Below are 26,675 nucleotides of genomic sequence, written 5' to 3' on the forward strand. Positions count from 1 at the left end.
TGAGTATCAGCGACAATGAAAAAAAAGGTGTACAGGACAGTGGTGAGACCAGTAATGCTCTACGGCTTAGAGACAGTGGCGCTGAAGAAAAGACAGAAGGCAGAGCTAGAGGTAGCAGAGATGAAGATGTTGAGGTTCTCTTTGGGAGTGACAAGGATGGATAGGATCAAGAATGAATTCATCAGAGGGACAACCCATGTTAGATGTTTTGGAGATAAAGTCAGAGAGGCCAGATTGAGGTGGTTTGGACATGTTCAGAGGAGAGAGTGTGAATATATCGGTAGAAGGATGCTGAGGTTGGAACTACCAGGCAGGAGGTCTAGAGGAAGACCAAAGAGGAGATTTATGGATGTAATGAAAAAGGACTTGAAGTTAGTTGGTGTGAAAGAGGAGGAAGCAGAGGATAGGGTTAGATGGAGGCAGATGATTCACTGTGGTGACCCCTGGTGATCATCAGATTATTTTTACCTTTAACCTTAAACTCTTTCTACAAACTCTTTTCCCGTCAACAACGGATACTTGGACTAGTAAATGAATGAATATGAAATAACATGCAGTAAAGTCTATGATCTTTTGTTTGTGCATGTGAGTGTGTGTAATGCAAATGATAGTGTATTCAGTGACAGTGTTTGTTGTCATATACAGTAGCTCTAGGGTAGAAACCGTTCATGAGTCTGTTTGTGATGGACCTGAAGTGTGTGCCAGAGGGCAGGAGGTCAAACAGATGGTGTTCAGGGTGGGTTGGATCTTTCAGGTTGTTGTTTGCTCTGCTGTGGCACAGAGAGCTGAATAGCCCTTCCAGGGAGGATATTGAGCAGTCAATGATTTTTTTTATGAGGTGCTGATGATCTTCTGAAGGGCAGTCCTGTCTGCGCTGTCCCGTACGGTGTTATATCACGTCGATGGAGCAACGGTTGTGTGAGAATAGCAGATCCTCTTGTAAGCTGTGTTGAAAAAGCACAGTTATGTCATGAGTGTAGAGAATGTAAAGAATATGGCTTAACACACATCCCTGTGGGGCGCCAGTGGTCAGTGTAAGCGTGGACGAGAGGTGGTGTTCTAGTCTAACACACCGGTATCGATTTGTTTTAAAAAATCCCTAATTCAGTGGCAGGTTGGTTGGGAAAGTCCAAGGTTTGCAAATTTGGTGACTAATCTCCTCGGGATAACAGCACTGAAAGCAGAGCTAAAATCCGTGAAGGGCATCCTCACGTACATGGATTTATGCAGCATGAGGAGCAGTGGCAATGGTGTCTTCTGTAGATCAATTTGCTCTTTTTTTATTATCAGTTATTATTATTATTTTTATTATTATTATTATTATTCACAATGCAGCAAGATAACAGATCAAAACACTAAACATATCAATTTATTGTACTTATAAATTCACCAACCATAGGGAGAGCATGCAAACTCCATGCACACAGACCCTAGACAGGAATCGAACCCCTACCCTGGAGGTGCAAGGCCACAGTGCTAACCACTACACCACTGGGTCGCCTAATTAATATTACACAAATAATAAACTCTATATCACGCTTTTATTACTTTTGTATTGTAGCTATACATTGCAAATATACAACTTTACATATACATATTTTTGTAGACTGTGGAACTTTCCTATAGATCTAGATTCTAATCTATAAATCCTTTGTCCATAATATATGTTTGTACATAATACTTGATGAGTACAAGATGTTAACAATGTTAACCACTACGCTGCACTGCCGCCTAAATTTATTATAAAAGAAATTTTTATAGAATTGGAATAAATCGTGTATATATTTTTTTGCGTAGTAGAGCTAATAAAACTATTGCATTGCTATAAATTTTAGACTGAGCAATTTTACACCATAGTGTGATAAGCATTCACTGGATTTCCAGTTTTTTGTGTACAGTCTTTAGTCAGGTGCACACAGCTCTCTCTCTCTTTCTCAGTGACACCTTCATTACCCCATTGTTTTCTTCCCTAAGAAAAAATAAGACAAATCAGCCCTGAAATTGCTTCGAAGACCTGACTCACTGATGATTCATCTATAAACAAATCATTTTCATTTCTTCAATTTTTGTTCCCTTTTTGTTCTCTGGATCTTTTGTTTCGTTGTGCTCAAACACTCATCACAATAACAAGCCAAAAGCAAAATACATTCTTAGAATATGCAAATTGGTACAATTGATGAAAAAATTAAACACAAGTGCACATTGTAGGATGATTTTCTGCACCCTGGACTGTCCAGGTAACTCAGCGCTTTGGTGACGTCCATGTGAGACACATCTCCATTCATCACTGCTAGTTATATGTAGAGAGAGCTGAAGTTCTAGAATGGCAGACATGCCTCAGAAGATTTACAACTTGTGTCAAAGGTCATCATGTAGCGAGCGTGGATCATGGCATTTTAATGGTGTGTTAAAAAAAAAAAAGAAAAAAAGGGGTTACTGGCAAAAGTGTTTTATTAGATTTTCTCCACTAGAGGTCGACATTTCACTATTATTTTTATTTGGCTCAAGTGAACAGTTTTTAATGTCATTATAAAATTACATAAAACACAAATAGACTTTTTCATCTGAATACAATTTTCTCGTCTCTAAGGTAGCCCATATTTTACTCAGATAAAATGTGTTTGAGTGAAAACCTCTGATCCTGTTTCCAGCAAAGAAAAAAAAAAAAAAAACAGAAGCTGACTATGAATTACAGGAAGCTGGGATTTCCTGGTGAGCTTTGCTTTGCAGTGTTTAACTTCTAGGAACAATAAAACAGTTTGGAAGTTTAATGGAGAAGAGGGACCGGGAGGAGGGGCATTGATAGACATGGCCACGCCCATATAATTAATTATTCATATAGAAAAGGCTTCTAAACTGTGGCTTTTCCATGTAGAGTATAGTGGATCCATGGAGGGAGGCTGCATGTACTGTACATCTACATTAAGCATATAGGGTAGACAATGCGTCTTTACAGCTAGAAAGTTTTATGCCATATAACTTTAAAGCTTTACATTAAAAATACTTTTATCTTAGTGTATATTATAGCTAAGGTTTGACGTGAAAGATATATATAAAAGGTGCAAAATGATCATAGATCATACATGCTTTTTCTTCTTGATTAAACAAATATTTAATGAGTAAAAAATTTATACATATTTGAGAAGGAAATGGCACTAAATGCCATCCTATTTTTATTTATTTTTCATTTGCTAAGTCTAGCCTAACTTAGAATTTTGACCCTTAAATATTCCTGTATATGACACAAAATTATTTTTAGGACTGTATAGTTATGGAATAAATGTGGTGCATGGAGTGCATTCTCCCTGTGCTTGGTGGGTTTCCATTGGGTTCTCTGGTCCTCCGGTTTCCTCTCCCAATGGATAAATAATAATACGCCATCGCTTCAATGCTGTTAAAATGTGCGGAGACATGGGCTATGGACACATTGGGCTAACTGGCGTTTCCAAATTGCCCCTAGAGTGTGAATGAGTATGTGAATGTTGACCAGAGGTCCTACCACAGTTGTAAAATGGGAATAAATACAATGGTCACCATTGGCCTTAACAGTCCTACAAACTACAAAGGTTTACAATGAATGGTAATATTATGATAATATTGTTAATATTCTATTAATACAATATACATCATATAATTATTTTTTTGCCTGACTATATATACAGGAGCCCAAAAAAGGGCCTAAAAAATGTATACATACTTCAACAGTTATCTACGCCCTTTTTAAAAACTTTTTAAGTCAGGAATGTGTAGTATTATGTTTCCTCTAAAGATGTCAGTAGTCGCACCATTTGATGTTTGTATAAATTTAGTAAAACATTTTTTAAATATATTTTTTATGTTGGCGTGTGTATAATATTGTTTGGGATCCTCTGTGTGTGTGTGTACACAAATAGTTTTCAAAAACATTTAAAATGAAGTACAAAACTGACTATTACTGTACATTAAAACACGCCCATTTCAATTGCTATTGGTTTGGGAAATTTTACATTATTTTATAATGAATTATTTTTCTTTTTCCATGCAAATATACAGTATACAAACAGAATAAACAGAACTTTCCAGGATTTTTGTTTTCCAATCTTTCATTTTATAAATTTTCTAGGTATCTAATAGAAAATGTGCATGGTGCATTAATAATTAAAAGCTTGGTACAATAACCTTATGGGAACATTATGCTAACGTTTTTTAACGCCCTGTATTCTAGTCCAAAAAGCCTCTGATGCTCTATGAAGCATTGAGCAAGTCAAGAGGGAGCGTATTGATGCTGAGTGGGGGAGTCGGCCTCTCTCTCTCTCTCTCTCTCTCTCCACACACACATACACACGCATGCACACACACTTTTGCACACCCCATTATTAGGAACCGCTCGAGCGTGCATCTCTGGACGTTTTCACGGCATTAAAGCGACGGCGTGTTATTATTTATCCATTAATTAATTAATTTATTTATTCTTATTATTCTTATAAGTTTATTGTTATTAATTCACGGCGGAGCGATCATCCATCCGCGCGCTCTTCTTCCCCGTCCGCCGCGGACCGTTACATTGTAGCCAGTCAGTGTGCGCGCGCGCTGGTACACAACAAAAGGATGTGTGTTTGAAGAATCGTTTGATCTTGCGTCGTTGCGATCGAGACCGTTCTGGTCGCCCGGGAACTGGTGCGCGAGGAGCAGCAGCAGCCGCCTGGAACACAACAATAGCGCCCGCGTGAGGCGCCGCTTTCTGTAGTAAAGGAGGGGAAAAAAAAGAGAAAAAGACAGGAGGGACGGAGGGAACCGCGGCCACACAGCGCTCCAAATGGGCTGCACTACATAAGCGAGTGTAGAAACCTGCTCTGCCATTCATACCTGTCCAGAAGGAGGAAATAAAAACCATGAATTCTGCCGAGGCTGCTGAGGAAGGACCGAATGAGCCGGATACAGAGCCGTTTTTCAAGACAGGTGGGCTGGGTGTATCCTCATATATATATCTGTGTGAGTGTGTGTGTGTTGATGGAGTGTATATACCCTCTTTTGTCCAGCTGAACCCCAACACTGACCCTTCCACACAATGCTTTTGTATAAAGGCATGATCTGTAATGAATAGTGGTAATGGTAGTGCTTTTTTTTTTTTTTTTGTTAATAATGATCCATATGCATAAGATTTCATGGCACAGTGTGCCTTTACAGTGCTGTAAATTTCACCACTCTGCCCTCCTACATGGCTACAGAAGAGGCAACAGCCATGATCCTCCTACATGCTCTCCTCCTAATGATGCTGGATGGACTTGCAATGCCCTGGAATGCCGTCCATCCGTGCATCCTTGCTGCTCACGTCATCGGCGCTCGGTGGCTGTGCACTCTCTGCACCTGCTACTTCACTACTGATGTTGCACTCCTCCACGCTACACACACACATACACGATGCACGCCGGGAGTGGCTGCCTTTTGTCAGCCATGACATTGATGCATGTTACCGAAAGCCTGTTGATTCGCACCGAACAGCCACGGCCTCCTCTGCTCGATCGCTGCACCTTCGGAATCAAGTCTTCCAAGGGCTTTAGGGTTGGTTTACGAGACGAGTGATGGTGTCGACTGGGTACCGATATCAAACCGGTGATATCCTGGTCCATGGTAAATCATGTGACAGCTACAAGCGGTCCTCACTTACCATACAGTGGATCAGTAGATCGATTCATATCAATCCAGCATTTCTATCAATTAGGATCCATCAGCAAATAGAGCCAAGCCTAGGTTGCATCATTTTGATTGCTTGTCTGTCATACCGTGTTCTTATGACTAAACTGTAAGCCTGAACATTGACCTATTTCTCTACATCCCTCCCAACAGATGTTTGGGTGCACTGGGCAACTCTTTAAATCAAACACCCTAAGCTCTTGGATATTACTCATTCTTCTTGTCTGTCTGCAAATGTGTATGTGCATTTGAGTAAGATTGCCTGTATATAGATGGTATAGCTTGTGCCAGTGTGTGTGTTATGTGCATACAAATGTGTGTGCTATATCATCAGTCCATAGTGGCACATACAATACATCAGTAGGAATATATTGATTGAATAATACTGGTACCAGGGGTTGGTCTGATTCCATTTACTTGCATTTATATTCCTATAAATGGGTATTGTTGCATTCCTATACATCAGCCTTTTCACATGGACAAATATCTAGACATGTACTATAGGTCCTAATTTTCAAGCACAGACATTTATTCTAAATCTGTGTTTACACATGCAATGCGATATTTCTGAAAATCCTGCTAGTTCGTGAAAAGACATTAATGTTTGCAAGTTTTTTAAAAATAAATTTACTTATAAGAGGATTCAACAGCGTAACCCTCGATTGGTCAGCCTCAGACTGTGTCAATACCAGAGATAAGGAAAATAATCGATTCAGTTATGTATCACTGATTCCTTTCTGAGGCAATTCTTGTATCGCCAAAATCAATTTTTCAAAAAAAATATTTTAATTGATCTATGTTTGCATTTGAGAAGGTAAAATGTTGCAGTTCCTCTATAATCCCACAGGTGGTGCACTCTAAATTATTCACACATTTTCAGGCTGTACAGCATCCATTGTAGCAGGTGCGAATTATTTGCAAAGTTTGTTTAGGGAGAAAATATAAATATCGAATCGGTATACAGTGGAACCCTAGATTATGAGCATAATTTGTTCCGGAAGCGGCTTGTATTCCAAAACATCCATCGTAAATCAAAGCAAATTTTCCCATAAGAAATAATGGAAACTCAAATTATTTGTTCCACAACCCCCCCCCCAAAAAAACAACAACATAAAAGTAATTAATTAATACAGAATATAACGTTAACATATACAAATTAACCTGCACTTTAACTTTAAAAAAGGTAAAAATAAATCCAGACAGATAAGTGTTTCCGTTTATGCGCGCAGGCGCTGTGTGTGTGTGTGTGTGTGTGTGTGTGTGTGTGTGTGAAGCAAGAGGATGAATCAGCCTCCCACTTCTCATCTTACACAGTAAATCTTTCTCCTCTCTTATTTTAATTTCACACAAACACATACACATTAAGGGAAAGACAGTTTTGTCGGCAAAATTAGCAAGGAACATTGCTAATGACACTCGCATGAGCGCATACTAACAGAATCACTGCTGTAAAGTAAAACAAACAAATGAACCTGCACTTTGCCTTGCAAGAATTACGACAGAGTAGAGTTTCTGTTTAGAGCAGAGAGAAAGAGTGTGTGTGTGTGTCCAAAGCCGGTGGGTGAGGGGGTGTAAAGGTGAGAGTGTGTGTGTGTGAAGATGCATGGTGTCAAATTACATGCGTGCACACATAACAACAGAGATGGAGAAAATGGATCTTTAACCTCTCTAATGAGACTTTCTTTAGCATTATAATAAACAGTACACGCGCGCTGTACACAAATGTTTCCAAAGACAATAACAAATAAAAAAAATTTTACACTCACACACAAGATCACAGTGTTATAGTAAACAGTATACGCGTGCACGGATGTTGATTATACCAGTGAGAGACACGCACTAAGACCCAGCAGGGGAGACGAGTACCCACAATTCCGCAGCCCAAGAGAGAGAAAAACCATTGGGTCAGTTGTGATCATGTGGCGCTTGGCGTCAAAACAAGAAGCGCATGCATGATACATGATACTTGGTACTCGTAAACTAAGTATTGCTCGTTTTCCAAGTCAAAATCTATTAAATAATCTTTGCTCGTCTTGCGGAACACTCGCAAACCACGTGACTCGCAATCTGAAGTTTTACTGTATTCATAAAACACTAGATGTATGTTTATTCTTCATTTTGTCCTTGGGAGTTTTTTCTTGGCGCCATCGCATTGACTTTCTCATTAGGGATAAATGGATTAAGCAATAAAATGTAGAAATGTATATTATAATTTATATATGCTTTATGATGACGTTTATTTGTAAAAAAGTGTAACAAAAATTGGATTAAATTAAATTGAATGAAAAATAATATTTTTCCTATCAGGAAATATTTTTCACCTCCAGGGTCCGGGTTCAATTTCCAGCCAGGCTCGATTCCCGTCTCTGTGTGCATGGAGTTTGCATGTTTTCCCCGTGCTTGGTGGGTTTGCTTCGGGTACTCCAGTTTCCTCCCACAGTCCAAAGACATGGAGGTTAGGTTAATTGGTGTTCTCAAATTGCCCGTAGTGTGTGAATGGGTGTGTGAGTGTGTGTATGTGTGTGTCCTACTATAAATTGGCACCCTGTCCAGGGTGTACCCTGCCTCGTGCCCTAAGTCCCCTGAGATAGGCTCCAGGTTCCCGCGACCCTGAATATACAGGATAAAGCGGTATAGACGATGAGTGAGTGAGTGATGAACTGCTGTAGCTGTGTTATTGGAATATTTACTTCAAAATGCAGTTAGTCGATCATTTAGTTGTCATTTTGTTGTTTTTGAGCTCACTCTAGAGATTTGCCTTTTATGGAGCTTTATGGGTGGAGCTAATGTAAATCGGCTGCGCTGAAAATGTGTGAAAATGTTTATCTAATTAAAATTCTTTGGAAATTACAACTTGGGTACAAATAGGACCCAGTGTGTGTGTGTGTGTGTGTGTGTGTGTGTGTGGAGGACAAGCAATGTTGTCTGTACACACCTGGTAGGTTGATTTGAACGTGCATACTCACATCTGGTCACACTTGCTCATGGTGCTGTCCTGGAAAAGCTCCCACACCCACCTGTGTGGATGAACTTTGCAGAAATCAGGGGGTCCATAATACACAGCGTGTGTTCATCAGATGAGCTTGTTCACAGCGAGAAACCTAAGCGGGCGCTTCAGGGCTGGGCTCGCATTCACTACATGTCTCGAATCAGTCGTTTGTTCATGATTAGTAATCTCTCCGTTAATCCTGATCCAGAAGCAGAGAGAGAGAGAGAGAGAGAGGGATGCGTCATGTGTTAATGTTGGCACTTTAAGTGATTCACATTAATGGAGTAGACGTGCCAATGCAGATTCAGGTCAAATGTCTAAACAACTCAGGTGTCTTTTATAATTGTTTTTTTTCCTCTTGAAAAGCAGCTTTGAGGCTGCTGAGTGTGCCTTCCCGGACCAGTAGATCACTGTCAGGGTGTGAGGATGGCCGGACACTCAATCACTTTCAGTCAGTACAGACATGTAGAGAGACAGGGGTTTAAACTTAGTTTATGTGCATGTGTGTGTGTGGGAGTGCATGGCATGTTAGACATAAAAAGAAACAATTTTATATTTAAATCACATTAAAAATTCTTTTTACACAATTAACCCAAATTAACGAAATATTTTTCTTTCTGTGTTCCTGATTTTCGCATGACTTCATAAGCACAATTAATTACTGTACTATGCCAGTCCTTTAAACCCAAGGCAGCACTGATACTGTACTAATCCTGCGTTTCCGTTGTATTCATCAAAACAATTCAATATAATGCTAAGTCGGAATTCCTGAAAAATTCCCACTTTGCAGACAGGAACACACCTGACATCAAAATGTTGGTGCACGTAATGTCACTCCGTTTACGTTTATTTTAACTTGTGTATGATGTACAGTATCTTTACACCATTTAAATTCTTGATTCTGGTTGCTTACAGTAGATGTTTTTCATTTTTTCTAAAAGCTGGACACATGTTTATATAAATAAATATGAGAAGCATTTGAGTCAAACTGGTTCTTGTGAATCAAAGCATAAAACTGATTTACCTATTTAAAAACCCATTTACAGAAGACTTCAACCACAGTACGGAGATGAGTCTCCTAGCCTCCTAGCCGCAGTAGAACATTTAAATGGTGCAAACATTTTAAAGAAAGCTGTTCGTCCGTGATTGACGATCCCAGCCGAGGTGGCTCGGAGCTCACTGCAGTCGTTCACTGCGATCTTTGGAAATGTATGAATGACTTGTCGCCGACTTGTGAAAGAGATGCGTCTGTCTGTGTGAACTGTACACACAATCATTCACCAACACCACTTGGACATTACAGTAACTCAGCTGGGAGTTATTGCCACACCCCCCATACAGTCGGGACCTCCCTCCAAGCTATTCCCACATGTTTGGCCCATTAAAGGAGTTCCTGGGAGGCCAGCGGTTCAGACATGAATCAGACAAGCAGTCCGATCATGGCTCCGGTGTTTAGAGAAAACTTTGATGGTTTTGATCTGCGTACTAGTGAAACACTGAGATTAGTGCATTAGTGTAGCAGTTTTTTTTTTTTTAGAGAAATAAAGGAAGTTTTTAACTCTTATATCTCTTATATTCAGTGATATCTACACAATCAAAATCCCGGTTTGACTTGAACACCTATTATATAAATAAATATTAATATTAAATACCACTCATACGGTAACATTATTATATTTATAGTAACACCGTAAACAGGGACTTATACGAATGCAAATATTAATCATATTTTTATATATTTTAATATTAAGTATCTAATCATTGATCCAGTCATGATATGATGATGTTTATTATTAAGCGTGTCCAGCGTCAATGCTTTGTAACAGTCACGTAAAAAGGTGCCTCATATTTTAATCGCTTAATTTTTTAAGTCGTATAAGAGAAATAAATCATGTGTTAATATAATGAGTGTGATCTGTGCTATATATTATATAATGCTACTGTATAATATACTGTTTAAAGGCAAATATGAATATATTTAAACAAATACTGCTCATGGTTCCATGGTGATTTCAATATTTTGATCTTAGTTTAGGTACGAACATACAGTAATTCCCATCAAAATATGCTTCTTCAACTCAAAAATGACCCTTTAATGTGTATGATGTATTGGATTATATTCGGGGTATCATATGTACATTTATACAGTATGTTATAGAAATCGGGAAAAAAAACCCTAAACATACAGTTTTGCAATGTGTGGCTCTAAAGTAAGTCGTTCCGTGAACGTTTTTCTGCTCCTGGTTTAATATTCCCGTCACTAATATGCAAATTGTGAGCGATTCCCTCGCCGCTCACTCGAGGTGTTGCTCTCGGGAGTACAGAGATTACACCATTAATGCTGCCACGCATTTTGAGTTCATATTTATCCGTCACTTTAGGCTGAATTCGCCGTATTTGCCAATTATGCAACAGGGGAAATAAGTTTATTTGACAAAGTAGTTAAAATTGGCTATTGAGAGAGTCACTGGAGTTTCCGGATATACATGTAAGGTCTGGAAACGCAAAAGGTTAAGCTGCTTACATTTATACGGGCTTTTCCCGTGGATTACCGACTACACCGGGTAACTGTGTCACAGACAGTACAGTAATCTGTTTTTCTGAGGCTGTAAAGGCTGCAAATGTAAAACTGCACTGCTTCTGAAGATCGAGGCTGGCAGATAATATCGTCAATGGGCCGTGGATGTTTGTGCTTTGGTAGGCCTGAGGCATGGTGGTCCAGTGTGAGAAATCTCATTATCTCTCACTTACATGTTTGTGCATTATTATAAATGTGTGGGAAATGACTCAGCCCGAGGGCGTCTGTTCGAAGAAAGTCTCGAATTCCAACAGAATATGAGAGTCGATGCTCTAAGAAACATGCATCCCACAGTATGTCCTCGAAGGAAACCAGAGTTTCTTTACAGTGGATCATGTCAACACGTAAGAGCATTAGTCAGAACCTGAGATTCGAGTTTGGTCCATTCTGGTCCAGACGTGACTGCGTTGCGTGGCACTGTAATGGACTGGCATGCCCGATCCTCATTCAGGTGAAGACCATTCCAAGAACCTTATTCTGCAAGCCTTTCTGGAAAACCTACTTCCTTAAGTTTTTCATGGGAAAATGTTATACAGGTTTTCTAAATATGACCAAAGTTCTTGAAAATCACCAAAATAACGTGATGTTGTGGAATATATGTCATATATATATACCAATATTAATAACAATCAGGGCTGGAGGATTAGAATAAAAAAGCACATTGCAATTATTTTGACACATAACTGTTAAACGTACCATTTTGTATTCAAATGTATTTATCTTAGTTAACAGCCAATTACTAGACAAAGGATCTCATTAGGAGGTTATTCGCCAATGTTTATTTATAACTGCAAATTAATAGTAATAATAATAAAAAATAATAATAATTATTGGCAAACTCTACATACATTCCTAACTATGTGTATATTATCTGCAATAAATTGCAGCCTTTCATGATTAAAGACTTGCACTGGTCCATATCACGATTTAGATTTTTACGTATTTAACTTAATAATAATTGAAAATAACAAATAAAAAAAAAACCATAATAATATATAGAGGGTTCCTTCTGAGTTTTTTTAATCCGATTGGTCAGTTGCTGTCGTTTCAACATCAGCTCTGAAAGTAATTTTAGCTACCAGGTTTATCTCTGAAGTGCGTTTCTACAGTATAGTAACAATTCATGCACATGGACGATTTTTCTATAATAGCACTTTCTCAAGTGTCTTATTCTGTTTATAATAACCTCAGATCAGAGGACACAAAGTATACAATTCTAATATTTAAGTAAAAGATTCCCTAGGGCAAATATATTCAAGTACGTGTAGAAGTCCTCAGTTTACTGCACAGTGGTAATTTCTCACCTGCCATGTGAAAGGCCCGGGTTCAATTTCCACCCAATGCCCAAACTCCAGCCAGTGGATGCAGTGCCAGTCCCAAGCCTGTGTAAAAAAAAGCCTGGTGAAATTCTCATTTTAAATATATTACACACCACTATCATTATGTAATGCAACAGCATGCCGAAGCGTAGTTAAGTAGGGGTACATGTATTTGCTGTAGTATGTAGTGGAGTAAAAGTAAGACATATCCTCTAACAAAACTACTCAAACAAAGTAGAGGTATGTGAAATATATACTTAAGTACAGTAACACTGTTACCTCCTATCTCTGCCTCGACAGCTTTTTCAGGACAATCACTAGTCGACTGATGGGATTACCAGTTTGTTGTTCCATGGGAGAACAATCGGGAACGGTTATCGATAAGGCCAAAAGTACTGTAAGAGAGCAATCCAGATGGCGATAGTCCGAACAGCGGGGTTTGGTCTTTTTACGCCAAACGGATTATACCTTCCCCGAGGACGTGTGCAATATCTGGCGTATGGTCTCCTGTTTCATTTCATACATCTCTTGAAAACACACATACTCAGCATCCAGACTACAAAGCAGAGCAATTTGCCGAAGCAGCGTTTTCCCACATCCGTAGTGGACATATGGCTTAAAGGTGGAACACAAGATATACCACTAGTGTGCATTACTACTCATAAGAGTAGATGATCAGTCTCGAATCGCAGTCTCAAGGGAGGAGAAACTCCAACACACATGCGCTCTTCCACAGCTGCGCAGTAGATGATCTCTAGTAAGACCCATGTCCTATGGTCTGAATTTGTTGCTGGAGCAACTGTTGGCGAGATCCTTGGTCCGGATGAAGGTGGAATCAATTTCATAAGTGTATTAGCGGTTCCAAAAATGATGGGTGTCAGTGTTTCAGGGAGTCACTGAAGCGTTTTAAATCATGGTCAGTGGGGGGGATAAGGAAGCACTGATCATTAAACCTGTCTGGGTTTGCTGTTATTTAGTATGGGTTTTTTATTTTGGTTAATAAAGAATAAAACACTCAGCGGTGTGCTGTTGTGGGAAAATAATCAATAATGCCTCACCAGTGAAGCAACTGTTTTATTCATCTACAGCAATTTGCTGCAATTTGCTTTTTAAAAAAGGATGACACATAATAGATTTTACTCACTTATAGTTACACTTAATATTGTGAAATGTCTATGAAATAGTCATCACTTACATTAAAGCAGCTATGAATATACCTGTACATTCTCTCACCTGAAACAAACCAAATGAATAAGTTAATAAATGATCCTATCAGAAAACCTCACATTATTAAAGTTATAAAGTTATAAAATTTTTCTTGTTTAAATACAGTAATTTCCCGACTTACGAACATTCAAGTTATGAATTTCCGCAGAAACAAACAAACCGCGGATTTCCGAACATTTGTAGATACCAACAATTCATGCGTGTTGTACAAAAAAATAGACACTGCAGTGTACCAGATACCAATATTTACAATTATATACAATATTTTTAGTATATTTGTTATATTGTACATGTGTGTTTGTCTAAGGCGGGAGATGTGCGGGAGAAATGAGTCGGCCTCATTGGTTTCAGTAAATCGGTCCGGGAGCACGATGATAGAACATAGCTGTTCTGTAACGCTGTCCTGATGGTGAATAATCGTAATTTCGGAAAATCATCAACGAGACAGAGTTCATATAGTCCTATGAAAATGGAGTCTGAGACAAAATGGCGTCCGTTTAAGCGGCCAGTAAACATCATGTAATGTTGTCCTCCTCCCAACGTCTTACCTTTTAAACAAGGTCAGCTGACCCCGCTGCATTCCCCTTGCGATTTAAAGGCGAAGTCTCATCAGAGTATAATGCGGAACCAAAACACCAGACCTGTATGTTTGTTGTTGTTTTTTTTGTTGTTGTTTTACATTGTATATTTGTGTCAAAGCTGTATAAGACTTACGAACAAGTCTGACTTACGAACATGCTCCTGGAATGTTCTTAAATGAGGGACTTACAGTAATATTTTCATCTTAGATTATGTGAAAGTCCATCATATACAGATCTCGTCTGTTCCAACCACTCAGCATTCAGCATCACCAGTATACTAATCACTGACCTGATCATCTCTCATCATCTGCACCTGTATCTCACTGGTTCATGCCTTAAGTTAGGTTTTTTTTCATTCTTGAATAATTCATAGGTCACTGTGTAGCTTAACAAACAAAAAACATTATTACAAAATACAGGAACAGGACTGAAAACGAGAGCCAAAAACGTCCTTCAGGAAGCTTGAAGACCTATTGCTCAAGACTGCACTAAAAAATACAAGAAAGTCTGGCTCTTTGGAAGTTGTGATGTAAAGAATAATAACACACATGCACATTTAAATAATTATTTTTTATTAAAAGTTTGCCATTTCTATATAACATCTTTTGATTCACCTCATTTCTGGCTTATTGTCAAGATCTGATCTCATGTCCCATACTACATATACACACACACACACACACACACACAAATTCACAATGCGGAACACTAACCATACCAGTGCCAGCTATTGTTCTCTGAGTTTGAATAGAGGAGGGTGTAGTGCACCGTGGGTCAGGGTTTTATTCCAACATGCCCTTGACTGGAGTCGGATTCGCGCAGCCATTTGGCAGCGCCTCGCCACGATTGGTTTCATTTGGTGATTACGGAGAGCAACCCATTTCCCAATCCTCCTGGGAGGGTCTTTTTTTATTTTCTTGTGCACTGTGATCCTATAACATGGGAAGTCTTTTCTCTCTCTAAAAGGTTTCCTGTTCATTGATTAAGGCTTTCACTGTGAATACCTGCATGTATGTGTTATGCGTTCATTTCTGCTCACACTCTATGGTACATTGATCACTTCCTCCCAGTACAACATGATGACGTATTTATAAAAACATGAAAAAGCGATGCGTGCTATCATTATGAATTATTGATACAGCACTTAGTATACAGTGGTCAATAGATCAGTGAGTCTAATTGTCTGCACCCCACAGGGTTGCCAGATCCTTAATTTAACTTTCTGCTATACTGTTTATTTTTTTTAATCCGCATATTTTTTATCAATTTGGATTAAATGTGATTTATGCTGGATAATTTTGAATGTAAAAAGTAACTATATGATGTACTATGCATGCATGTGAACTATGGTTATTGTGATAAACATGGAATATGTGCTAATTATAACAATAATATAAAACATATTTTTGGGAATGTGATGTCATAAAAAATAATCAATGATAAGGTAATTTGGGTGGCACTATGAGTGTCTAGCACCGTGGCCTCGCACTTGCAGCCTCGAGACTTGCAGCCTCGAGACTTGCAGTTCAAGTCCCACCTCTGGTCTGTGTGTGGAGTTTTTTATGTTCCCCCTGTGCTTACTGGGTTTCCTAGGAGTAGGCTAATTGGCATTTCCAAATCCCCTTTGTGGGTGAGTGTGTGAGTGCTGTGTGCACTGTGATGGATTGGCATTTCGTGCACAGTGCCCCGAGTCCCCTGACCCAGAACAGAATAAACAGTACAGGGAATGATTGAGAGAGTGAGTGAGGGTGATATGATGCTGCCTAACATGTTTTGGTTCCTGTTGTTCTACAATTTTTTCTTTTATTTATATAGATAATAAAATTACGTATTTTTAAAGCGATTAGGAGGGATGTGGGGGCGATCTGTGGTAGGACAGGTATTTTAGCACATAACACTGGGCTCTCGGTTCAGGTGTTTTACGCTCCCTGACCTCGGACTGCAGCGGATAGGTTTGCTGTAACAACCCGTGTTTTATCTTATACTGGCACTTCACTTCACTGCTTGTTATTAGCACCATGGTTTTGGAACATACAGTACGAGACAACCTGGATTTAAACTTCCAGCAGAAAGAATAAACATACAGTACATTGAGCTTTTTATGTATCCTATAACTATAAAAAAGATTCAGTTTTCATAGTGTACATTACTTTTTTTGGAGTATGCCTTGCTGTGTCGCGCTTTCATTTGTGTTTGGTAAGGATTTTAGCGGCTTGGAGGTGCATAGCCATCGTTTCTGTATCTTCCGCGTACGCTGTCTACACACGGTAAACTATCATGTTGATTGGCTCTGTTAAGTGATGCATATAGCCTAAAGATGCAAAAAGCGCTAAATTAGTACAAAAATAATAATAATTAAGAAAACCGCTAGATGCAGTGACATAATCCGGAACATAACTGCTCATAACTTCACTTCTACTCAACATTTTGATTTCATTTATGGTGCAGTTTTAACTTCAGGCAAATACCTAAGGACTGCAAAAGTTTCTTTAAATTCTGTCCAGCCAGTTTTAAATGGCTGGACAAATGACAAAATCTGGCTGGACAGACATACAGACATACAGACAGAAGATTTTCTGAAACTGGTTTTACAGTAGGTCCTCCAATGTATGAAACGTTAAAATTCCATTGAAAGAGCGAGTTTTGACCAATGAACAGACCAAACCTTTTTTATTTAAATATATATTTTTTTATTTATATAGTCTTAATACTGTAGAACATCTGTAACAAGTTAGTTCATATCTATTAACAGACGTTCTTCCGTCATCCTCTTTCACATTCTTGCTCTTAGAGTTAGTAATAATGTGTCGCGTTAGCGTCTGCAGCTAAAGAAACAAGAAAGTCCTTTGTCTTGAAGGATTTCGTTCCCTGTAGCAGGAAGTTGTTGGACAGAGGAGACTATTACAGAAGGTTAACAATGGAGACTCAATGAAGTTGAACAATTTAGAAAAAACATTGATTTTTTAAAACATCACCTTATATTTACTGATTATGTATTTTTCTGTATTATGTAAGAATTGTAATCCATGTCCGCTAAAAAGTCCCGATGCAATCTGGAACCAGTGCATTCATATAAACCTGTGGCAGATGTCCTGTCAGAGCTACCTTGATAGAAAATTAATCAAGAAAATGAGAACAAGACCATTTTCGGATGTCGATCTTCAGGATTGGACACCCTAATGCATTAAGACCACTTGTGGCCAATTTCTACACCTGCTCTAGATGCGATGTGTGCTAGCAGCAGTGGAGGATGGGGAACGGGAGCGTCTGGTATGTGTAATTGAATAAATTTCCTCACCTTGTTCTTTGCTGTTAGACCCATTAGTGCATCTGCTAGGCCTCCAGGCTTTGCAGAGAAGTAGGTGTGAATTTCCTGACATAACTCCTGTCTAACACGATTTAAACCCTGAGCGGCAAACATACTGCTTCGTAAGTCACAGAAATATGTGCCGTTAGTAAACAGGAAATGGAAATTAGTAGAAGGTTAATGAATTGGTTGAATTTTTTCCGGTCAGCCTCATGAGTAAGACTGCCTCTGTACATCACTAGGGTACAGTATGTGTGTGTTTAATCCAATTCTATTGTGTATAACATTATATAGGCTGTGTTCCCCACCTTCAAATTTAAATATCTATTATGTTAAAACTAGAGAGAGTAAGAGCGGTTTCTGCAGTCCCTCAGTATGTCACGCGAGCTCCTTTGGCAGCCGCTGCTACTCGGCTTATCTGACACGGAGCCAGTGACCCAATGAAAATGCAGTTGTTGGATGTGCTCCCGTTCCTACAAAAGGTCCTGATGAAGTTGCTGGCTGTTAAAACTCTCAGGCTCATACCGTCCAAAGCATCCAACTAGTGTTCTGTGGGGTTTAAGCTCACAACTGGTGTTCACAAAAGCTAAAAGGGATCGATTTTGGAGATAAAAAAAAAGGAGCAGTGGTTTTCAAAATGGGCTTCGCAGACCACTCAAAAACAAGCAGAGTACCCGATGTTAGTTTAATGTAATCTGACTTTGTGTTGGTGGAAATTTGTACCAAATGCTATTGTTAACATTTAAATAGTGAAGCTAATATTTGAGATGCGTTCGCGTCCATGCATTTGCGTAATCAACCAGCATGTTGTGAGCGTGTTTGTTAGCATGCTTGCCTATATACCACATGTGTTATCAGAGGATTCCAGTAGGGGGCACCGTTTCGGATAAAGTAAACAAAATCATACTCGACGGGCTTAGTTTTCATGTCTCCATTTAAAATCCCCAACGAAATGTTTTGACATGCATGTTTGTCTCCATTTGTCTTATTTTTGACGTCCCTGCTGACTACACTGCCCCTACAGTTTACATGTATATTGCACCCTGTTGGCTGTCACGTTCATTTCCAAGGACATGCACAAGCTGCTATACACGCATCATATGTGGGGCGGCCATCTTGTATGAACGTACGCCTATTTCAAAGCAAGTATACTTCCACCTTAAGGTTGTTCTCCATTTGTAAAAATGTACCGAACCCTTGTCCAGAGGACAACCCTGTGTGCGTAAAACCGAATCATGAATATGAAATGGCTGCTCCCGGCAGTTCAACTGTGCATTCAAGGTCATGTGTTAGATATATTTAATAACAACGAGCGTTAAAAAGGTAGCACGCCGATTTATTTTAATTTTATTTCTTATATTACTTTGTGCTTTGGGATTATATTTATGATCCTATTGCGCAGCCTGCTGCTGCATCAGCCAGTCGTTCGTTCATTTAGCCTTGTATTATTACATACATTTCCCAGCCACTTTATTAGGAACAACATTGCCCCTGTCCTTTCATGTAATTATCTGTAGAAACAATGTGAAAATATTGTTTGATCTTTTGTCCAGTCCTCAACTGTGCTGATTTACATGAGTCAGTCCCTACTCAGATTTCTTGGCTGACAGAAGTGCGACCTGTTGTAACCCGGCTGCCTCAAGGTTAGATAGGTTATGCTTCATGAGATGCTTTTCAGCTTAATGTGGATAATATGTATGCTCATTTCTCTAGATCTGACTCACAACGACCAAGCGCAGTCACTAAGATCTTTTTCTTCCCATTCCTGATGTGTAATGAGAACATTAACCACCGCTCTTGATCTACATCTCTGTGGTGTTATGTGTTGTGCTGCTGCGACATAATTGCTTAATCAGGTTTTCGCATTTATGTGCAGATGTATTACTGTTTCCATTAAGGTGGCCGTTACAGGTTTATGAATAGGTTTTAAGAATGAAACTTATAGCTGGGAGCTTTTAGCCTAGTGGACATATTTTTTTCTGAGTACAGTGTCAGTTTTTTGATGGTCATTTGAAACCCCAAACTACAGATCCATAGTTACACCACGGTACAGTCTGGTGTAAATCGATAAGTCTGGGCGTAGTGGAGCAGCGCTGGCACTTGATATGCGCACACTATTTGTTTCAAGTAATTTAAGTCATTTTCCAAAAGGTCACCTCATCAGACAAAAATACATTTTGTGATCTTTTATATGATGAGCCTTAGCGTTAGATGAATCATTCAAGGCTAAAAAAAATCCAATGCATGAACCAGTGAGAAACAGGTGTAGTATACTGTACTGGTGATGCTAAATGCTGAGTGGTTAGACCAGACAAGAGGAGAAATGAGGCTGCTGCTGAGGTTTTTACATAAACAACCCACTTTAGGCACTTTGCAGACTGCCACAGTATAATGCTAGTTTGCATTTCTTTCTGTAGCCTTAAGAAAACCACTTTATCTGTGAGGCTAATCGAAAAAAATAAAAGGCTTCAATTTTCTAGGGAGCATAGAGAAAGGGCTGTGGAGCATTGGAAAAAGGTCATGTGGTGTGATGAGTTCATCAGTGTAGGAAGAGAGGTGGATAAAGTGATGCACCCATCATTCCGTACAAGGCTGTGCGGGCAGCGGTATGATCTGGAGTTGCTTCTGTTGGTTAGCTCTAGGCTCAGCAGGGCCCAAAAATACAGATAACAACCTAAATATAGTGAATGACCAGTTTTTTCCATGAATGGATTTTTTCTTCTCTGATGTCACAGCCATATTACAAGATGACAATGCCAGGATTCATCAGGCACAAATTGTGAAACAGTGGTTCAGGGAGCATGAGACATAATTTTCACACATGGATTGGCCACCAGTCCAGACCGTAACCCCATTGAGAATCTTTGGGATGTGCTGGAGACGACCTTTTACGCAGTGTTCCGACTTTCCTATCATTAATAATTAAAAGGATGCTGGACAGAAAATGTATTCTGCAACTATGCATAAGCTGATCAAAATGATGTACTGGATCAAGTGCTGTTTTATAGTTTTGGAACACTTATTGTTACACTAACCCAAATATGCACCGATTAATATAATTATTTCAATCATCATAGACTTCTGTTAGACTATTAGTTCAATACTTGTTCAGAAGAAGCTCAGGAAAATTCTTTTCTTTGCAATGAAAAAAAAGCCCCCCTAAAGCAGAAAGGGTGACCCTGCTTAAGCTTCCTTGAACCCGCAACCTTCTAATCAGTAACCATTGATCCATTACTGCACCATTTCATGTACAGTGGAACATCGGATTGATGAACAAAGATTTTTAACGAATTTTGACTTTGACGAACTTTGTTTGTTTGTTTTACTTTACAGCAGTAATTCTATTAGTACGCGTCCCTTGCTAATTTTTCTCAGACAAAACAGTCTTACCGTTAATGTGTGTGTATGTGTGTATTTAAATTCAAATAAGAGAGGGGAAAGGTTTACTGTGTGAGATGAGAAGGGGGAGCCTGATTCCTTCTTTTGCTTCCCACACATACACACACACACACACACACACACACACACACAGCGCCTGCGCGCATAGACAAAACACTTGTCTGTCAGGATTTATTGTTACTAAGTCAAGTGTAGGTTTATTTGTTTTATTTTTAATTTATATTTTGTGTTAATTATTTTTATGTTTTAAATTTTTTGGGCTGTGGAACGAATAATTTGAGTTTCCATTATTTCTTATGGGAAAATTTGCTTTAGTTAACAAGTATTGCAGAACGAAGTATGCTTGTAATCCAAGGTTTCACTGTACTATATCATGTGGTTAGTTCTTTACTGAAATAATTTCTACTGCAGTCCGCATTTTCTCTCCTTCTTTTTTCAGGTTTAAATGTGAGGGGTAGAGTTTAAAATATGTTTATGAAAAAGAAATTTTGGATAGATTTCTACTTTGAGAAAAATCTGGGAATCTTGTAATCATAAATCACATGCAGGTGATTTGCATAGTCTGCAGAACACCCAAAGAATTAGCCGATTATTTGATGTTCTGTAATAAAACCCTTTTTAAATTTGATGGACCAACAAAATGATTTATCTGTACACTAAAATGGTTTATTCGTGAGGTATAATTATGTGCACAATGAAAAGTCTTGATTGTCCTTTGTCTTACTAATTTTGAACGCTTGTCTGCTTTTCGTGAGCGGTATTTAAAACGTATGTTTTGCAATTGTGAAAGCGCCCTGAGGAATTAGAGAGAGGTGGTGAGCGGAGGGAAATGCAAGAGATAGCACATGTTTGCATGTAGAGATATTGTGCGTGACACAGTGATAAATCACCACGCCTGTGTGTAAAATACCCTTTGGTGTCCCGTAGGATCAGCGGAAAGCAGCTGTTTTTCAGTACATTTAACATGTCATGTTCAGGAAAAGCCTCCTTCATTCAGGTTAAATAGTTTATGCAGTCTGCAGTGGAGCAACGAAGGGAAGCCCAGAGTGGACAAGGAGAGAGAGAGAAAAAGAGAGAGAGAGTAAAAAAGAGCGATGGATGTGATTTTTGTGTGTTAGTATTTGAGCGTGTGTGTGTATTTAGACTACATGTCAGCATATTTACAGCCTGGGTGCGTCTAGCTTTATCTTCGTGTGAATGCATGCATGTCAGCATTGTGTGTGTGTATGTATGTGTGTGTGTGTGTCCAGATGTGACTGGTCAGAATAATATATACCAAAGATCTGGCATAGGATTAAGTCTGCCAGCAAAAAGCATTAAGGAAATTTCCTAATGTCTAAACATTGCCAGCATTTTGTCATTAAAGGTTTATAGTAGGTATGGTTGCCAGATTGGTATTTTAGTTTTCTGGCCATCCGTTGTTCCAGAGTCTAATCAATGGCTTGGGAAAAAAAAAAGAAAAAAAAATTATATATCATTTTATTCTTGGATGCACAACAACAATGTCATACCAGCAGGGTCATTTTGTTTTAAAATGCATTGCTTTACACTGCATGTTTTTAATCGTGTAGGTGTAATTTAGTAAGGCTGTATGAATGATCATGGTATGAATAACACTGTCTAAGTGTAACTCTGTCCTTTTTTCTCCTTTCTTTCTTCCTCTCACATCTCCGTCTTTCAGTTCCGCCACTTTCAGCCGGCTCTCTGAGGAACGACGGTGTGAAAGCTGCAGATGTTCTGACGGTTCTGAGGGAAAAGGTCGCCTTTGTCTCAGGTCAGCGTATTCACATTATGCAGCATGAGAATATTAAAGAGTATTAATTAAGGAATTAGGACAAGAAAAAGGAATTTGTTCACTGAGATTTGAACCGGGTGGTTTAATCCTTCTTTCCCTAAATCCCCGGGCTTTCTTTCAGGAGGCAGAGATAAGAGAGGAGGACCCATCCTGACCTTCCCTGCCCGCAGCAACCACGACCGAATAAAGCAAGAGGACCTGCGCAGACTCGTCACCTACCTCTCCACCGTGCCCAGGTGCTCCGAGCTCTGTTCACATTTATCTCTGCCATGCTCGTGATCCGTTAGCATGCACTGCTTTTCGGAAACGGTGTAAACCAGCAGGTGCTCTAGTGGGATGGTGCGAAGTGGATACAAAAATGAATAAATGCATATTTGAGGATGTGAAGATCAGCCACTGATCTGAGCAGATGGTGTGTCACTGCAGCTGTCATGGATGTTATTTATGTCTTGTGTCAGGAGGCCAAGCAAAAAAAAAAAGGAGAAAAAAACATTGTCATGCTTAATCTTCAGTAGTGTCCATGTACAGTAGTGTCTGTTCATTGTACAGGAGTTTTTAGAAATAGTTAAATACTTAATACTTATACCACTTCAGCACTGTTATTTCCGCTGTAGAATATGAACCAATCCCAGTAAAAAATTTTTTTTTAATTTTCTGATTAATATCTGTTGGTGCAGGTGTTTGCTGTACATTGAGCAGGTAGCTTATTAGAAGCTTTGTTTTCATTTATGGTGCGGGTTAAACTTTAGGCAGATATCTAAGTACTGAAAAAGATCCGATAAATTCTGTCCAGCCGTCGATTTAAGACCTGCCCACAGTTTGACATATACGCTGTCAAAACTTAAGCTTTATAATTTGGCACAGAACTGCTTCTACTGTAACTTAATTTCTACTCAACATTTTGATTTGATTTAGGGGGCAAGTTTAACTTCATGCAAATACGCAAGGACTGGAAGTTTTATTAAACTCTGTTCAGCCAATTTTGTGCGATGGTGCGACAAACCATCACAATCTGGCTGGACAAACAGACATGCTGTACCCACAAACATACCTACAGACAGACAGACAGACAGACAGACATACTGTACAAATAGACAGACATACAGACAGAACATTTTCTGAGACTGGTTCCAAGTCCTCCAATGTATGAAACGTAAAGATATCATTGATAGAGCTTTCTTTTATTTATAGAAGAAATTCCAAGTCTCATTTCATCTCTACTCCAAGACAGACTATAATCGTTTAGTATTCCAAATCAGTTCACTCTGCTCTAAAACAGCTTCCAAAGCATCACATTTGATCTTTATATCAATGCTATTACTGTACATTTCAGCTAATACATGGCTAACCAGCTCTGCTAATTCATACTCCTTTTGTTAGTACTTCTATAATTTGTAATTATCATTAAACATGTTAGAAATATTTCAGTATAGACATATTTAATGTGTTTTAGGGTGTTTAAGAGCTACGGTGGGTCAACTTGCTAACTAGCTATTCCATATTTCCTTTTTGTCCTAGCTAGGAAACATGCTAGACAGCTAGCTCGTACTAAACATGAAAAAGAAAAAGCTGTGGGAATATTCTTAGCTGCTATAACAGGTGAAAAACCAGGCATGAAAGCTGAACATAACATCTTTAACTACATATTGACCTTGCTAGATGTTGAGAGATTGCTAACCCTCTCTGCTAATTAGCAGCAGAAGCACCTAAAACATCAGTTTATTTACATCATTTAATGTGCTCCAGGGTGTTTTCTTTAAAAGCTAAGGCAGGTCAACTTGCTAAATAGTTATGTTTTCTCCAGTTATTGAAATTAATTAGTTAGCTTGTAGTAAATATGAAAAAGAAACTGTGGAAACACTTCTAGCTGTTATACTGTAACAGATATGGAAAAAGTGTTGAATTGACGATGCTAGATGCTATGGAAGACAATAATGTACTTAACAAGCAGCTAAATAAATTAGCTACAGTTTCTTTTAAAAATCAAGACACTAAGCTTGACACAGTAGCTATTTCTGTTCTATTAAAAAAAAAAAAAAAACAGTAGTTTTAATAGTAAATATAGTGTGGTAAGATGAAGGTGATTTTGTTCATGGCTATTCAAATATAAAAAGGACGTTTAAGTAAAACCAGGAGTAGAATCTCTGCCGAATGAAGGCGTAAAACCGACTGACATTTACAGCAAACTTCAAGCACAGTACGTGCTGAGCCTCATGAATGTTGCAAACGTTTTAAAGAAGGACGTACATAAAGAACGTTTTGCCAACTTTCAGAAGAGACGCATTTGTCTTTGGGAACTGTAGACACAGTCATTTACACGGAATGTCACTGGGAGTTATTGCCACATACCCCGTACAGGCCTGACCTTGCCTTAAGGTATTTTCACATGTTTGGCCCATTAAAGGAGTTCCTAGGAGGCTAGCGTTTTAGACAAGAAGCAGGCAGTTTGATCATGGTGCCGGTGACTTGTGAAATGTTTCTGCTTTAACGCTATCCAAGCACTAGTGAAATGTTTCTGCACAGTCAAATGGTGGATTTTACATACGCAAATCTTGTATTTTATTATAAAGAGTTTAGTCAGGTGGTCCCTGCAATTTTTATGGCTATGCTGTTTGTTAATGTGAGGGTGTATGATGCCCTGAAAGGGGACTGGGGTACTATCGAGGGTGTATTCCAGCCGAGTGGATAGTGTTTCCACACAACACCATTCTGGTACCTGGGTAGAAAATGAAAAATAAAGGCCTCCGAGTGGCGCAGTGGTAAAGTGGGGGGAATTGGACACGACTAAATTAGGGAGAAAATTGGGAAAAAAAAATCCCGCCGTGTTAACGTGTTGTTTTTACCAGAAAAAAAATCACAGTTTACCAGAAAAAAATCATAAACACTGGTAACAGCTCAGAATTCACAATGCTACCTTTTATAAACATGATATCCAGCGTGTTTGGGCTTTTTTGGCACTGCACTGGCACAAGGTGGCTTTATTGTCATCTGCAAAATCACACTCAGTCTACATTTACAGCATGCAGTGTGCGAAAACAGAAAGAACGTGACTTGTTATTGAAATGTGAGTTACACAGTCAACAATGCATCAGCAGACTTTTATGTTTAAACTCTGTGTGTTGGCTACATTAAGTTTTATTGGTTTTATTTGTACAAGCTTTATGAATGTTTTCTGGTCTTGTAATGACTCTCTGTCTATCTGTCTCTCTCTTTCTCTCTCTGTATAGTGAGGATGTTAGCAAGCGCGGCTTTACAGTAATCATTGATATGCGTGGCTCTAAGTGGGACCTGATTAAGCCGCTGCTAAAGACATTGCAGGAAGCGTTCCCGGCTGAGATCTGCGTGGCCCTAATTATCAAACCAGACAACTTCTGGCAGAAGCAAAAGACCAACTTCGGCAGTGCTAAATTCACATTCGAGGTTTGTAACTGCATGTTCCAACCCGGTACTTATTTCTCACATACAGTGTAATAGGTTGTTTTTCTTGGCTATATGCAAATACATTAATAGAGGCTTTTTAACCTTTCTGTAAATTATCATTATAAAATTTGATAAACATCTCAGAGATTTCATTTGCATGTAAACAAAGTTGTCAGAGAGAGCAGACAGCATATTTGCTCGACAGCATAACTGCTCGACGTTGAGAGATATAGACAGTGGTAGATGTGGTAGTAGTTCAGCACATGTTACACAAAGTTTGTGAGTTCAAATACCAGTACTTCCAGAAGGTCACTTTGGGTCAGCTTCTACAGTAGGAACCTTTTGGGAGCTTTAGGAGATGACAGATGACCTGCATTTGATTACTGA

The 26,675-nt window shown here is 38.9% G+C and overlaps 1 protein-coding gene across 1 annotated transcript in view; it reads left to right on the forward strand.

Moving 5' to 3' along the window:
• The first annotated feature begins 4,376 nt into the window (after positions 1–4,376).
• kalrnb (kalirin RhoGEF kinase b) overlaps positions 4,377–26,675 on the forward strand; it is an 81,067-nt gene continuing 58,768 nt past the window's right edge. Inside the window, exons 1-4 of the mRNA XM_053498166.1 lie at positions 4,377–4,938; positions 22,755–22,847; positions 22,990–23,104; positions 26,096–26,288. Coding sequence (XP_053354141.1) covers positions 4,872–4,938; positions 22,755–22,847; positions 22,990–23,104; positions 26,096–26,288 — 468 coding nt within the window. The 5' untranslated portion in view covers positions 4,377–4,871. The remainder of the gene's footprint in view (positions 4,939–22,754; positions 22,848–22,989; positions 23,105–26,095; positions 26,289–26,675) is intronic.

This window comes from Clarias gariepinus, chromosome 6 (genome assembly GCF_024256425.1).
Source record: "Clarias gariepinus isolate MV-2021 ecotype Netherlands chromosome 6, CGAR_prim_01v2, whole genome shotgun sequence".
NCBI classification, from domain to species: domain Eukaryota; kingdom Metazoa; phylum Chordata; class Actinopteri; order Siluriformes; family Clariidae; genus Clarias; species Clarias gariepinus.